Source organism: Anoplopoma fimbria, chromosome 6 (genome assembly GCF_027596085.1).
Source record: "Anoplopoma fimbria isolate UVic2021 breed Golden Eagle Sablefish chromosome 6, Afim_UVic_2022, whole genome shotgun sequence".
Taxonomy (NCBI): Eukaryota; Metazoa; Chordata; class Actinopteri; order Perciformes; family Anoplopomatidae; genus Anoplopoma; species Anoplopoma fimbria.
Window position 1 is genome coordinate 19214821 of NC_072454.1, and position 15006 is coordinate 19229826.

General features: G+C 40.7%; 1 protein-coding gene across 3 annotated transcripts in view; it reads left to right on the forward strand.

Annotated features, from left to right (window-relative positions):
• The window catches only part of LOC129092201 (arginyl-tRNA--protein transferase 1), a 55970-nt gene that overhangs the window by 12979 nt on the left and 27985 nt on the right, over positions 1 to 15006 (forward strand). Inside the window, exons 7-9 of one of the 3 annotated variants that reach the window (XM_054600044.1) lie at positions 1568 to 1696; positions 3389 to 3517; positions 9745 to 9777. In XM_054600044.1, coding sequence (XP_054456019.1) covers positions 1568 to 1696; positions 3389 to 3517; positions 9745 to 9777 — 291 coding nt within the window. The remainder of the gene's footprint in view (positions 1 to 1567; positions 1697 to 3388; positions 3518 to 9744; positions 9778 to 15006) is intronic. The other 2 variants (XM_054600042.1, XM_054600043.1) reach the window with 2 other exon arrangements.

Consider the following 15006-nt stretch of genomic DNA (forward strand, 5'->3'; position numbering starts at 1 on the left):
CTGCTAGTGTTAAATTTCAAAACTGTTATGAGAATTGCTAAAATTTAATTTCCACGCTGCCAGTGTTGTTTCACCAAAAATGATTTCACCCTATTAAAATATGTCTCTTGATTTAGAACCAAATTAAAAAGGACAGAACTTGAGCGTTGTCCTTTTATGTAAGAGGCCCACTGTCTCTGTTTGGCTAAAGCTGTAGATGCCAAGTGGACATATGAGAGAAACTCACTCAGGTCCAACTCAAACAAACCCCAGGTTCAATTCCTCTATTCTGTCCGTCCAGGGGATTCATATGGCAGAGCCTCCATGGCCAACAAAAGCTTCAAAACGAAGAGACGGTTAATTAAATTGGGCCGGAGAATGTAGAAGTTGAATTCTTCTTTTAGTTTTGTGTGACATTAGCAGCACAACAATTTTCCTTTCCAGACTTCTTTATATCACAGGCTTCTTGTTATTCTACTTGTTAAAGTTGATGTATAGCACTGCAAACATTTACTTACTTAGTATGCAGCTTTCACATGTATGGATTAATTAATGTATTTGCTCATTTTTGCATGCTGTTTTCTTACTTGGGTTAGGTTGGCTGAACTTGGATTCATTTTAATGCGTGTCCTGCTCATCATAATTATTTCAAGAGTAAACTCTAGGCACTGCAGCATGACCAATACTCGATTTTTGAGGCCTATACTGATATTGGTATTAAGAAAGTTGATAACTATCAGCCAATATATATCAATTTTTTTTCCACGTACACACAACAAACATTGTGACCAAAATATATAGCCACTGGGATATTTTCCGGTTGAAAAATCAACTTGGCAATGCTCTTTGTTGGACAGACTTGGTGAATCTGACTAAATGACCTGAAACCTACGTAGTTGGGTATTTCTATTTTTTTTTTCTTATATCTCTATTGTCTATTTATATCGTCTCACAACAAGTCATCAAAAGGAACATAACATAAATATTAAAGAGCAACAAAGACTGATGATTAGTTTTCCTCAATTTGAAACTACTCTGCACTCTAATATCAGGATCAATAATAAAGTCTCAGATGACATGGTGAAGCACTGGAAATGGGCTCATATACACAATATGAAGGGAAGATAGAAAGTAAAAAGGCTAATGATTATTTCTTCATTTTGAGGCCCTCTCCAAGTAATGGAATTCTCTTTGACAGCAAATGCTAGTTACAATCTTGATATTTTGAGTTTTTGAGTTTTTGTGTGTGGACGGACATAAAACACCCTCTCTGTATTGTTCTTGTTTTTCCATCAAGCTACAACTATTGTTACCAACGGCTGGCATTGGTGAAAACAAAGACATTTACTTAAGAAGAGTTACAAAACTTTCAAACTGGAAATGTTCCCATTTTATTTGTAAAATGACTCAAACTCTTCATAAGCGTGTCACCCGGTCCAGAGAGGGTGTGTTTGTGTCAGTCTCTCTCTCTCCCCCTTCACACTCTTCTCACACTTTTTCTCTTTGTGACGATATCTTCCACTTGTGTTATTCTCAGTACTTTTACCATTTTGATGTTAACCTTTGTCTGCACGTATTCTTTTTGAAGGTGAGGCTAGTGCGCTGCAATCCCCCTAGCCCGCAGTTCAAAGCCTCTTTCGACGCCTCCTACCAGGTGTACAAACTCTACCAGATGGCCATTCACAAGGACCCTCCTGACAAACCCTCCGAGAGCCAGGTCAGAGGGTGGGGGGCATAGGTCTACCTGCTCAAGGGGCACCCAGGGAGGGAGGGAGAGGGTCGACACGCTTGGGTATCTACAAAGGCATCAAAAGCATTTAATCTTGCTCAAATTTCCTATGAATATTTATATTGGTTCTTTTTTAGCTAAATATCATCTTATGGGCTTAAATGTATATTTGCCTCAACAATTTATTTTTTGTAAGTACTGGATCTGATTCTATTTTAAACAACAGGTTAGTAGTTTTTGTTGGAAAAATATTTTCTTAAAAAATTGGAATTTATTTAAACGTTGTGCAAACAAGTTGCTCTAATGTCCCGAGAGGAGAAAAAGGTAATAAAAAAACTGCCATCAAATTCTATGTTAATATTTTCCACTTTCACTGAGTTAAATCTTTTAACTAACAGTCCCTATCATTACTATACTATAATTACATTACAAATGTCAATCCATTTCCAGAAATGTTATCCTTTTAAATGCCACTTTGTTGACCCCCCCCCCACAAAAATTAAATAATTGTCTGCATACTAAATGCTAGGGGAATATTTTTCCCACAGTCTGGGATATGTCAATGATCAGCAACAATGTTGATTTTTTTTTTTTATCAAATAAAAAACACTTGCCATCTTAGAGTACAAACATGTTCCTTTCCTAAAACTGCTACACAATATTATATGTTGATATCATTTTTAAAGCTTTCACTTACGTAAATCTTTTAACCAACATCAGTCCCGATCATAACCACAAAAATTAGTTTCATCATCGAGGGGGGAAAAAACCAAAATGTCTGTATGAATGAAAAAAAGTTAATGTGTCAATATTAAAAAGAGTTTATTTGTATATGAGCGAGAGGAAATTGAGGGGAAAATGTTTCCATCCGCCGTGGTTGAGAGCCGTGTTTCTACAGGTGTCTGAGCTGGCCCTCGGTCGGCCAGCCGAGTCATTAGTCAGTCTTGAGTTGTTTCTGTTTTGGTGGGGCAGTTTGTCAGCTGAACCCTCTCGACCTTGACACACCATAGTTCACATACATCATAGTTGTGTCTGAAATGGAACCGAATTTGAGTTTGAGGATCAACCGGTGGTAATAACATTTTAATTGTCTTTGTGCGTGCAGTCGGTTTTACCTTCATTACCTTCGTTAGAGGAGACTGGAGTTTTAGAAGTGTCTCTATGTGTCTAACTGAGATGATTCATGGAGACACAATTTTGGATTTTCTGCTGCTCCGTCCCTTACACACTCTGACGCTATGTTGAATCGTGAATTACCAATCTTCTCCGCGCAATCTGCGGTAAAAGCTGGGCAGTGCACTAGCCTCATCTTCAAGCCATTTTTCTGCTTTTACAAACAAACTTTCAGTCTCCTAGATCCCATTGTTTTCTCTCATTCATGTGTCAAAGCAGTCTGCTAAAATCACTGAATGAAGTCATAATCTCAAAACAGAAAAGTTTGCCTTGAGGACTAGGAGACTGATGTGAACCCTAAGATGCCAAAACACTTGTATAACAATGTTTAAAACTTCTGCTGAATCCTGCGCTGTCAATTCCTCCAAAGCATCTATGATTCCTTTTCTTGTTTTTCTTTTTTTGAATTAATTTCCTAACTACTCACCGTCCTTTTATTCTTTGTCAACCCTTAATAAACCTCCCTCCACTTTATTGCTCCTTCCCCTCCACACCCTGTGCTTGAAGGTGAGGCTAGTGCCGGTCAACTTTGAGGACCCTCAATTCACAGCGTCCTATCAGCAGTCGGTGGCGCTGTACGCCCGCTACCAGATGGCCATTCATGGTGATGACCCCAGCGAATGTAGTGAGAGCGAGGTACTGCATGATTATTATTCCACACCTACTGTAGGGCACTACTGCACATGCTTGTTCCAGCACCTCGCTGCATCTTTAAATTAATGTCATTTTAATCTAAAGTAGCAGTGTGTAGGATTTAGTGACATCTAGTGGTGAGGCTGCATATTGCAACCAACTGAATACCCCTAAAATCACCCTTTCCAATGTGTAACCTATGGTTCAGGTAACGTAAAAACGATAAAAAGCTCTCTCTAGATCCAGTGTTTGGTTTGTCTGTTCTGGGCTACCGTAGAAACATGGCGATGCAACAAGGCAGACTTTGTGATGACGACCCGGTCCAATTTTATTTTCAGGGGCAGGCGTGTATAGACTGATAAAAACATAGTGATGAATATTATATTCCAGTTTTGCCAATAAATCCCCCTAAATCCTACACAATTGACCTTTTAGTTCTTAGTATTTTGGACTGTTTGATGAAACAATTACTCCTCAGATGTCACCTTGGACTTTTCTGGGATTTTGTAGATTAAATAATAATCTAAACCAGTTATCGTTGCAATTATTGACAGATTAAGCGACATTAAAAGTAATCCCAAATTGTGAACCAATTTTAAAACTAATCTCTTTGTTAATTTGTTGTTGTCGCAGTCCTGGCACCTAGATCAACAACAGTTTATCCCACTGTCCATCACATGAGCAGTGTGCACGCTGTTGGGAGAATTGCAGCATTCATTGGGCCTCGATAAACCATTATGATGATAAAAACGTTTTTCTGCACGCAATTCTTTGAATGTGTAAACTGTAACTTTAAAATCTATTAAAGACCGAGAGAAGAGGTTCACTAGTTCATGCAGTGAATGAGAAGTATTGTCTAGTAATGAATGATAATGGGCATAACCAATTATAGATTCATAAAGTTTGAAAATGATTTAATAATGCTCAATAAATTGTACTATAAAATATATGCACACACCTCCAATTCTTCACTTTACATATGAATAAAAGAGGTGAAAATAAAGTCTAGTCAGGATGCAGAACTGCTGGACATGCTCACCAACCTGAGAGGGCCTTTTGTCCCTCAGGGCTGGAAAAACAACCTCCTCCTCCACCCTCCTGCCAGCAGGCCTCGGTAAATTACTTGAATTCTCCAGCTTGTAAAAGTAATGTAATTAATAAATAATAAAAGCTGTCAGATTGGGCAGACTGTGGCAGATTCTTTCCTAGTGCCATAACACTAGCCCTATTAATGGGAGCGTGTGTTTGTGCGTGTTATGTGTGCACTTAAGCTTCAGCTCAGGTTTATAACTACTGGGATCGGATGGGTTCAAGAACTAGAGGAATAACTTTAAAAGGAAAAAAAAAAGGAAAGGTGTGGGGCTGCGCAAACAACTCTGCTGTCTGTTTGGGTGCCAGAACATAAAGTTTTTCTTTTTATTGATGGACTTCTCAAGTTGTATACTGACTGAATGTAGTGTAGCGTTAAAGCACAGAGTGAATTAAGGTTGGGTTAATTACTCCGAAAGGACATTCATTGTAATTCACCTTGACATCTCTAGCGTAAGGAATGGTATATGTAGGACTCTAGATTGCAACTATAGGGCTGAGTGATTATTCAAAATGATAATTTATTGTTGTTCAATGAATCATATTGTGATGAAATTATATTTTGAGATATATTCATGGCTTCTGGGATTGGCCTCTTTTGCTTTATCATTAATAGTAATAATAATAATAATAATAATAATAATACATTTTTATTTGTATAGCCCTTTAAAAAGGTACTCAAAGGCACTTAATACCAAAACTAGAGTTGCCATGCTCTCCTTGGTTCCTATCTTCCCACTGCAGTTAACTTGTACATGGTTATCCCTAAGTCTTCCCACTCAAACAAGTCTATCTTTATTAAATTCCCCTTTGTTGGACTCACTACTGTGTCAGCCACTCCTGAGCCCACAGCATTAAAAACTGCTGATTTTATTTTCTTGCCCGTCAAGCTCCGGGTTAACTCGCCTGTTGTCTTCCCAGAAGCTCAGAGCCCCCCCGTCGCCTTGTGGCATTCGTTAAGAAATGGAAAACACATTGCTGATGTGGTGATGGCACATTTTGGTGCCATGCCATTCTTTGCCTGCTGCTGCTACCTAGGGAGTTGGGTCATTTAGCATTTGTTGAGGTATTTATTAATCCATTAAAGTATTACCTTTGGGATAGAATGAGGAATGCCGTCAGCCTGGCTCAGAGCCAGGCGATAGGAGAGATTGTGTGGTTGTGGTTATGTGTGTGTGTTTGTGTGTGCTCAAGTTCAATTACCCTGCCAAAATTGTACTACTATTAGACAGTATGATGTCCTCGAGGGGACTGGCTTTGTTTGTTTAAGGATGTATGCATTTCCTGTCATACCATTACTGGAAGGGAGCCAGACATTAGTCCTTCCACAACCAATCTTGGTTTCCTGACAGAGACGAAGCACAAACTTCCAATTATTTAGACACACATATGCATATACACACACACGCACATGCACACACTCTTACTCACACTTATTGGTCTTAACTGTTTTGCTGAGCCGTGACTCTGAGTTCCTGCACATGTGGCATTCATTTTGAGGAAAACAAGTCCTGTTAAATCTGTATTTACTCTTCTTGATGGCCGGGACTTTAACCAAGACACATGAAAAAAAAAAAAGAAGTATATGGAAAAAGCTGCGAAATGGCAATAAAATTTGTCAGTAAAAATGGAAGAAATGGATGAGGAAAATAACGTCTGGCTTAGCTCAAAGCTATTTACAACATGGAAATGCACAATAACGAGAGATTCAATGAAACCTTCTATAACCAACATTCTTCTTATGGCAGATTTCAAAGTATTTTGCTTGTATTTACTCATTGATCTGTGCACTGCAGCTGGAATCCCGCAGCTCTTCTGCTTCATACTGAAATAAACAAAGATCTAGTCTGCAAATGTTTGGTGAAGAGAGGAAGACAGGGGTTGTTATTTTAATTGTTTTTTAATGTGATAGAGGTCATTCAGGCGCATTGTCGCTAAAATATGTACAGCCATTTGAGCGAAAGAGCACACTGACTAGAGATCTAAGTAGCAATTAGGTTAAAGCAGATGCGTGTGTTTATATGTACTGTATGTGTGTGAGAGAAGACACGACAGCTTGTGTGTGTGTGTGTTTGTGTGTGTGTTGTGTGTGTGAGAGAGAGAGACGGCTGCTTTCCCTTCTAATCGTACACAGATGAGTGTTTACTATAGGAAAGGGAGAGTTAGAGAGCAAGTGATGGACTCCATGTGTTCTAGATGAGAACGTTCCAGAGGGCACTGTGGACACGGCTCCGTTTACAGCCATATGTGTTGTTGCATTAGAGATGCAGAGAGAGAGGAAGCTGAGATTGTGTTCACATGTTAGTTCCATTGCCATCTCCATGCCTGAGTGACAGTACCTACACATTCGACTGTCCATCTCCTGCAGAGTCTGTGTGTGTGTTGATGAGTTTTGTCTGTTTATTTGTGTGAGTGTCTGTGTCAGCCTGGCAGGCTCATGTGGACTGTTGATTGTCAGTGGCTGGAGAGGGGTCAGCCCTGCCAGGCTCCAGGAGAGAACGGCCTCAAACAGCCAAGCAGGGTTGACACAGCAGTGGAAAGTTGCTCTGCTCTTTCCTCTTGGTATGATTACCCATCAGCCCCTATGATGAGTGCCTGGTAGAGTGTGAAGGAGGAGTAGGGGCCGAGGACTGCTCCGAGCTATTAGAAATTTACATGAAACACACATCCAAGTATGCATTTGCATACGTTAACAGGCTCTAATGTGTAAGGGCTCACACACTTACTTGTCTAATGAAATAATACGGCATTTCACTACAAAGTCAATTGGAGATTCACAGTCCCACACACGCACAGCGGCACCATGTCTTTTCTTGGCCTTTATAAATGATGTCATCTAATAACTGCAGCTGTTGTTCTGTTGGTAAACCATTTGGTTTTTTGCGAGGCTTAAACAAAAGTTTCATTTGTGCCCTCCGGCAATATTGCTCATTGAGAGGCGGTGCTGTTTTTATTTTGTTAACTGGCAGAGTGCAGTAGTCACAAGTAGTCAAAGTTAGGGGAGGGAAATTACACTTTACTGGCATGGTTACACAGGTGGGAAACTTGATAAGCATGTTTTTGCATGAGCAGAGAGCATTATCCACTAAACAGATGAGGTCCCTACAATTTTCACAGTGGTCATGGAAAGTGCACAAAATACTCCTGTTTAGCAGGTTTATAAAATCCAAATACATTTAAATGAAAGAATATGTATGAGTATAATTGCATTCAGTGAGTTGGCAATATTTCCTTAGTGCTAAAAGTTTAAAGACACATTCTTCCTGGCTTAGATGTTGGCTCAAGGACTATTGCAGTAACTGCATGTTAAGATTTTGCAAGTACACTTGGCCCTTTTGGCATTGAGCAGGAGCATGTGAAGTTAAAATTACAGTTTATGACATGTTGTTTTGTGTCTGAGCAACTCTGCCCATCCCCTCTACTTCTCTCCATCCTGGTATGAGGTGGAGTCGAGGGTAGAGACGGTGTGTTGCATCTTGTTGAGTTCTTCGGCGCTGCAGGGTGCACGGTTTGTGATTCCTATATAGCTTACGACATTACCTCTCAGCAAAAAGTGCATGTACTGTTTTTATTATAGCTCTGTTGTTTTTAAGTTCCACACACGAGCTGTCTTCTTGCGTAATCCTGCGTAATGCTCATATTTTATACAGTCACTTATTTTCCTGACTGGAACTTCACCAATATCTTTGGTGGATTTAGTCATTTTTATGACTTGAATCCAACTCAAGTGGGCGAATTTGAAAGGTAGTGAAAACTGTTTGCTTCGAGCCAAGGTAAAATAAAAATGACAGACGACAGTACATCATTCTGTAGCCTCTCTCTGCCAAAACATCCCCCGTGTTAGAGAAGACTGCGTAAGTGTCATCAACACACACACATCAGCTGTGCGGACAAACGGAGAAACACACACTCTTTTGGATGGGTTCAGGAAACTGTCAAGATTTTGAGTTGCACCTTAGCCAGGACTATCCCACCCAAAGAACCATGCCGTCAGCAGCCGATGCTGTTACTAGCTGTACTGCTGTGCACACAGACAGAGGATGTTGGTGTGCTTGTGGGATTTTCTCCAACTTGTAGAGCATATTAGTTTTAATGAGAGGGAAAGACCGATATCCATCCCAGTATGGGGCTTTACAGAGCTGCAGTGTGTACAGGATTAACTTGGGATTCATCCATTTATTGACAGAGACTATGTCAGAGTTTATTACTACCATATACCAGCTGTCCTGACAGAAATTAAATCACAAGCGGCAGAGAAGCTAATAAGCCTAAAGTCTTGGTTTGAATGAGGAAAAACAAGACGACAACCCACAGTGTTAACAGCAGCCATACACAAGAGTGAGATAACGTAATAACATAATTTATATGCCCATCTTGTTTAATTTATTCATATCTGTACCACCTCTCTCACTTGTGCTTATGGTACTTTGTTGCTATTCTAGACTCCTGTCCTGATCCCCAGACAGTGGATCCAAAGTTGAACATTTCTGCGAATGAAAGACACCGCTTGAATTGTAGCGTTTCCTTGTGAAATATGAACTTAAAACTGTGGTGTGGCGCATGAGGGTGAGATAGACGGGGCAAACCAAAAGCTGTCCATCACTGCTCCACTGTGGCCGTGCTGGTTTTCATTATAGATCGGGTTTGCGGCCCAAACATGGCAGCGTTCTCCGTTTTTGTCTTCCAGTCGTGCAAGTCGGCTCGTCTGTAAACGCACTGCTCTCAACCCCGGCGCAGGAAATATTACAGAGAATGGATGAAAGATTTAATGGTTCCACAGACATAAAGTCCCCCAGTAATTGATATCTCATGTGCATTTATAGCGTGTTTGGAGGTAGGCTGTTTTGACTGCCACGCTGATTATTTAAGCTGTCACTTTGTCCTCCCTGGATTGTGAGCTTCAGTTGATAGGCTAAATGTTTTCATTTGTGTAAATACAGTTTTTGTTTTTACGCCTCTATGTGAATTGGGGTGGGGGGGCTGCATTTAATATGTGACGCCTTTAGTGGGGGAAAAAACAGGGAGAAATAAATTATATAGGAAAGCAATAGAGACGTGTATGGTTTTCATTTAAGCCTTTTCAAAAGAGTCGGTGACCCAGAGAACTAACTGTTTTTCTCTCTGTTTCCCTCCCTCCACAGTTCCGGAGATTTCTCTGTGATTCACCACTAGAGGTATGTATTTCCTTTGGCCTGTTGACAGTTTAATAAAACCCCCTTTTTTTTTTAAATGTCTTTTTTCATCCATATGTGTTACCTGTAATGATTTAACAACCAAGAAAATGTCCTCCTGGTAAAATTACTGTCACTGAGATGATAATGATAATGATTTGAAAAAAAAAGTCCAGCGTTTCAGTTTAGTTCTTCATCAACCACGCTCGAAAGGGGGCTGAATGTACACTAGTTCCCCTCATCCAGCACATACCTACCCAACCACCTTTGCTCTCCCTTCTTCAAGAGCCCTCCAGCTGGATTGAGCGGGGGGTTAAGGGATTCAGGAAAGGGTTTTCGTTTCATATCGGAGGGGTTTTAATTTAGCCCTGTCTAAGTGAAAGGGGGTGTTGAGGGAGGAAAACAGTGAAATGTGGTGTCCAGATTGTGTTGCAACTGTTTTGCACAAGGTCTTCAGACCAGTCCTTTCCTGTGGCCTTCACAGAATAGGACTTGCCTCTTCTCTTCACTTTATGTGGTGTGGTACAGATTACGGGCTGGTTATGCAGCTTCCTGGGCATCAGTTTGGGACCTAACAGATGCCTTTCTGCCTAGTTTGATATAAGCACCAGAAGCTGATATCAAACTAGGCCGAACTACTGCCTTTGTCAGTAGGCAAAATTCCATACCAACCTTGGAGGGCTTAACAATTAAAGAGATGAAGAGATAATGTTACTTGTAGTTTAGCTGGCTGCAGCTAGCTCACAGCTACGGTCATCTGAAGGCTTAGTTTGTTATTATTCATTTTTTCCTTCCTATGTAGCAAATTGGGACTACAATCTTAATTTCGTAGTGCAACCCTTTTGTACAATTACAAATAAAAACTTTGTTACTTTGTAACTTGTAAACTATTAGCAACCATTTCTCTCCGTCTCTGAAACGCTTGTAAATATCGTCAGACTCCATAAGTTTCAATAAGTTCATCTTCCTTTTTTGGGTTGCTTTGCAGTGAAGGCAGTTGTTGCCAATGCTGGAATAGCAGCTTTTCCTGCAGGATATTCTCCCATTGAATCAGTCTTTCACTGAAGTAATTTGCAAGGGCATCTGCATTTGTAAAGCCACCAATAGGATTTACTAAAGCCTGAAAACAGAGCCAAGGGAAGGTGCAGAAGCCTAGATTTCTCCCAGACCACTTGAATTAAAATATGCTGAAGTGTTATTATAGTTTTTTGCCTAATGATGCCTGAAAATATACTGCCTATCCCAGTTTAAATTAAATCAATCTTGCTTCCAATCCATTGACTGATTAGATTTTTAGATGGTTATAATATGGAGGGCATTGATGGCATCTGGAAGAGGATTCACTGTTAATCTGTGGTATTCTCTCTGGTCACTGAGTGAGATATGCAGCCAGGCAGCACTGAGCACTTAGCAGGCCTGGTGAGCTGCAGCGTTCAGAAAAACACCAGTGGACCTGTTGGGTCAGGACAATTACACCAGCAATTAGACCCAGGATGGGCACTTATAACAGCCACTTTAATGGGATTGAGGTCCAGGAGCACACACAAACCGACTGACACAGAGACACACAAACACAGTCACTTTGTGTTGCCCTGTGGGCCCCCTCAGGTCTTCACTAATGAACATCATTAGTGTTTATAGGAAACAAGCTTTTATCACCTCGTCAAGGCTGGCGGCCAGACACACTGAATTACACACACACACACACACACGTACCGTGGCATACTGCCTCACATATCTTCTTGCCTGCACTGTCCCGTCCTCTGAGGCTGATTCAGGGGGCCGTCTCCATTCCTCTGGCCTCCTGTCGCCCAACATATTTTTATTTATTTCGCTCAGATCCCTCCATGTCTTCTCCTATCTCTCTCCAAATGCTCTCCATTTCAGAGTGATTATGCGCTACCTCTGCGTGTCGGCCTACATCTGTCTCCAATCAAAGTGCTATTAAAATACACACACACACAGACACTCACCACATGGACCTGCATACTGTGTGGTTCATCGGCTCACATGTTAGCCAGTATTTATTCAAATGTATGCAAACGGCATACTTACAAATCCAACTGCAACTAATTAGGATCCAGGTCGTCTGACTGACTGTCTTATTTGCGTGTTGTTGTGTTCCACTTCAACAAAATTGCAGAGGATTTGGGCTGAAACGCTGAGGTAATTAACAGCAGCTGTCCCTGATTAATACATGCATGCACACAAACGGACACGTAAACACATTCGTGCAGTCTGATAAACAGTGGCACATCAGTACCTGCAGACATGGTGAGCAGCAGGCATGCAGGTGTCTGTCACTGCACTTGACCTTGGTGAGGTCTAAGTGGCATGTGCTGGAGAAACTCTAGGTTTTATGGGCTGTGCGGGGGTTGGTGCACTCATTCTGTTTGTATTTATTTTTCTTAACAGCCTCCTAATGTGTCTAACCAAGGGGCAAACACTCATTAACAGGGGTGTTGGCCAATTAGTCACTACATTTTTTTTTTATTGCCACAGCTCTCAACCCTTCTCTCTGACTGTCTCTCTGTGATTCGGTCTCTCTTTCTTTCCTTGAGAGATAAGAGAAAGACTATTTAAAGTTTGTCAAGAAACGGAGATACACATCAGCAGGGAATGCACCAGCTGACATACCATAGTAGTGAAGACACAGACCCCACTGTGCATACTTCAGCTGTACGGTTAGCCAAAAACAGAAAAGTCAACCAGCTGTATCTTCTGTAAAACAGTCAAACTGTTCTGTATATGACTTAAAGTAAATTTCCCTTTCTCCTTTACAGCATGAGAGAAATACATATGTTTGCATGCTGTCGTTTATGTGATAATGGTGCTCATGAAGGGAGCTGTGTTACACCTGCAGCCCGCTCGCAGGATTCGCTCTGTGTGGTTGTGAGTGGATGCACATTTGTGAGTGAAAGAAGGAGAGAGAGAGAGAGACTTTGAAATGTGTGAGTTCAACATCTGTTCGTGATCAGAGCCAGAATCATAACGGCATCATTGCTGCAGTGGGTCTAACAAGTCGATGTTGCAGATTTGCACAGTTGATGAGTTGATGTTAAGCGCAAAAACAATTGTTAACATGGTAAACCCTTATCCCCTACTGATTAGATCCCAACCTAAAAGCAATGAATAGACCGAATGTTCTATTTATCCAAAGCAATTACCCTGACCAGACTTGAAATAAGAAACTACACTTGTTTTAGTGTGACTTCAAAATAATATGTTTGTTAACCATATAATACAGGCTGATGATTAATCTTTAACAATTAATATGTTTAACAAAAACATTAGAAAATCAATACCAGGGGAAAAACAAATCTGAAAAACAAGCTTGAAACTAAACTAAGCCATGCTCATCCCAAATATATTGTGTAATTCACTATTGTTGTGAGGAAATGGAATAAACTCAAAGCTATTTCTAAAATCTGCTCTTCAAATAATATCTCTCACATCTTAGCAGAAGCCAAGCCTTTGTCCATTCTTGGAAAACAACTGCTTTGATCAGATAATTTGTGTAGTTTCATCACATTGACTGAATTGCTACCCTCTCTGTCCAAATTGGGGTTTTCCATCAATGTGTTACTCATAAAACGCATAAATGAATGTTTTAAAAAGGGATCAGAGCACTGCAGAATCTAGCAAGGCCACACATTGTTCCACTGACTTTCAACCACATACAATAATATCCTTTGAAGTGTTTGTGAAAAATATTACTGGAAAAACATCATCAGTAGCAATGACGGACATTTGCATTGCACACATGAGACAATTAAAACATAGCAACAAAAATGAATTTGTTCTTTTTAATGTTTGGAGATGTTATCATGACATCATGCGGATAAGGATGCACCCATTTTGATAAAATAGTCATCCAAACTTAATACAAAGTTTTTGTCAGTATACAGTATACAGTCAGTTATTCTTAATATTGTTTCTTCAGTACAAATAATCTTTCAAATCCCTTTTGGACCATCATTAGAGCCAGATGAGGATTATATTTGGGTGGGATTTGCCAGAATAAGCAACTCAACACATGCAATCACAGAAAAGTGCCTTAAAGTCAGCATCATCCACTAGGTTCCTGTGTCTGACATTTTTAGGTGGTTGAAAAGAACCTTTCAGGCAGCACACTGCTCACAGGGCCCTGTGTTTAGGCCATATGAGAGCGATTTGGGGCTGCAGGGGAAGCTCTGGGTGGTTTGAAGTGTTCCAGAGAATGTTTAGATTGTTGTCACAGTGGCAAGGACACAACCATTAAGCTGTCGTCTGAGGTGACGCACAGGTCAGTCAGACAAGATTGGCCTTGAACATGGTATGAACTCAAAAACAAACATGCAAACTCAGACAGACATTGCTTCTTTTGCACAGGCATTCACAGCTATATCATTGTGCAGAAGCATTTATACTTGAGGTGGGGTAAAAAAAATTACCCGTTCTTACACACACACCAATCACCTCTCGCTCTTTCCCTTTTACTTACAACTTCTTAACTGACACAGAGGGGCCTCTGACAAAGCCTCCAGTGTTTCTGGGGGAACTGGTGCCAAGAAATAACAGTCTGCCTGCTTTCACAGACGGACAGTTCCCCAAACCTTCGACAGACACACACACACTCACACTGACACAGACACATAGAGTGCTTGCTCCAGATGTGGTGCCTGTCACCCTTCACCATCCCCAGATGCCCCCCAAGTAACTGTTTCTTTTTCTTGATTTTCTTTTTTTGTTCTTTTTACCTAAACCCACATCATTTTTTATCTCATATCATATTGCCTCTGATGTGGAGCAGCATTTAGACAATTTAATCATCCCTTCCCTCACAACTACCCACTTACACACAAAAGTAAATGGGCTCTGGTGTACATTGTGTCAGACAGGTAATCAGAGCTGAGTGTTCAAGAGGCCTGAGCTGGGGGGGGGGGATATAATTTTTATTTTTACTAGCTCTACTTCAGAAAACCTTGCATGGTGGTAAGGAGGAATGTGGCACAGTCAACCCATTGGTGATGTTGGGAGAGTGTGTGAGTGTGTGTCTTGTTTTTGTTTGGTCATGTTTAATTTGATCAGAGTTTGGGCCCAGTGGTGCTATGGATTAGCGAGCTAGCTCTCTCAGTGTTGTGATAACTAGCAGCGTCTGCGCTACTTAACTGAGTCCAGATGATTGTTGGCGCAGGAGAAGGATCCTGTTACTAGTGCACTGAAGAAAGTCAAACACACAAACCAATACCC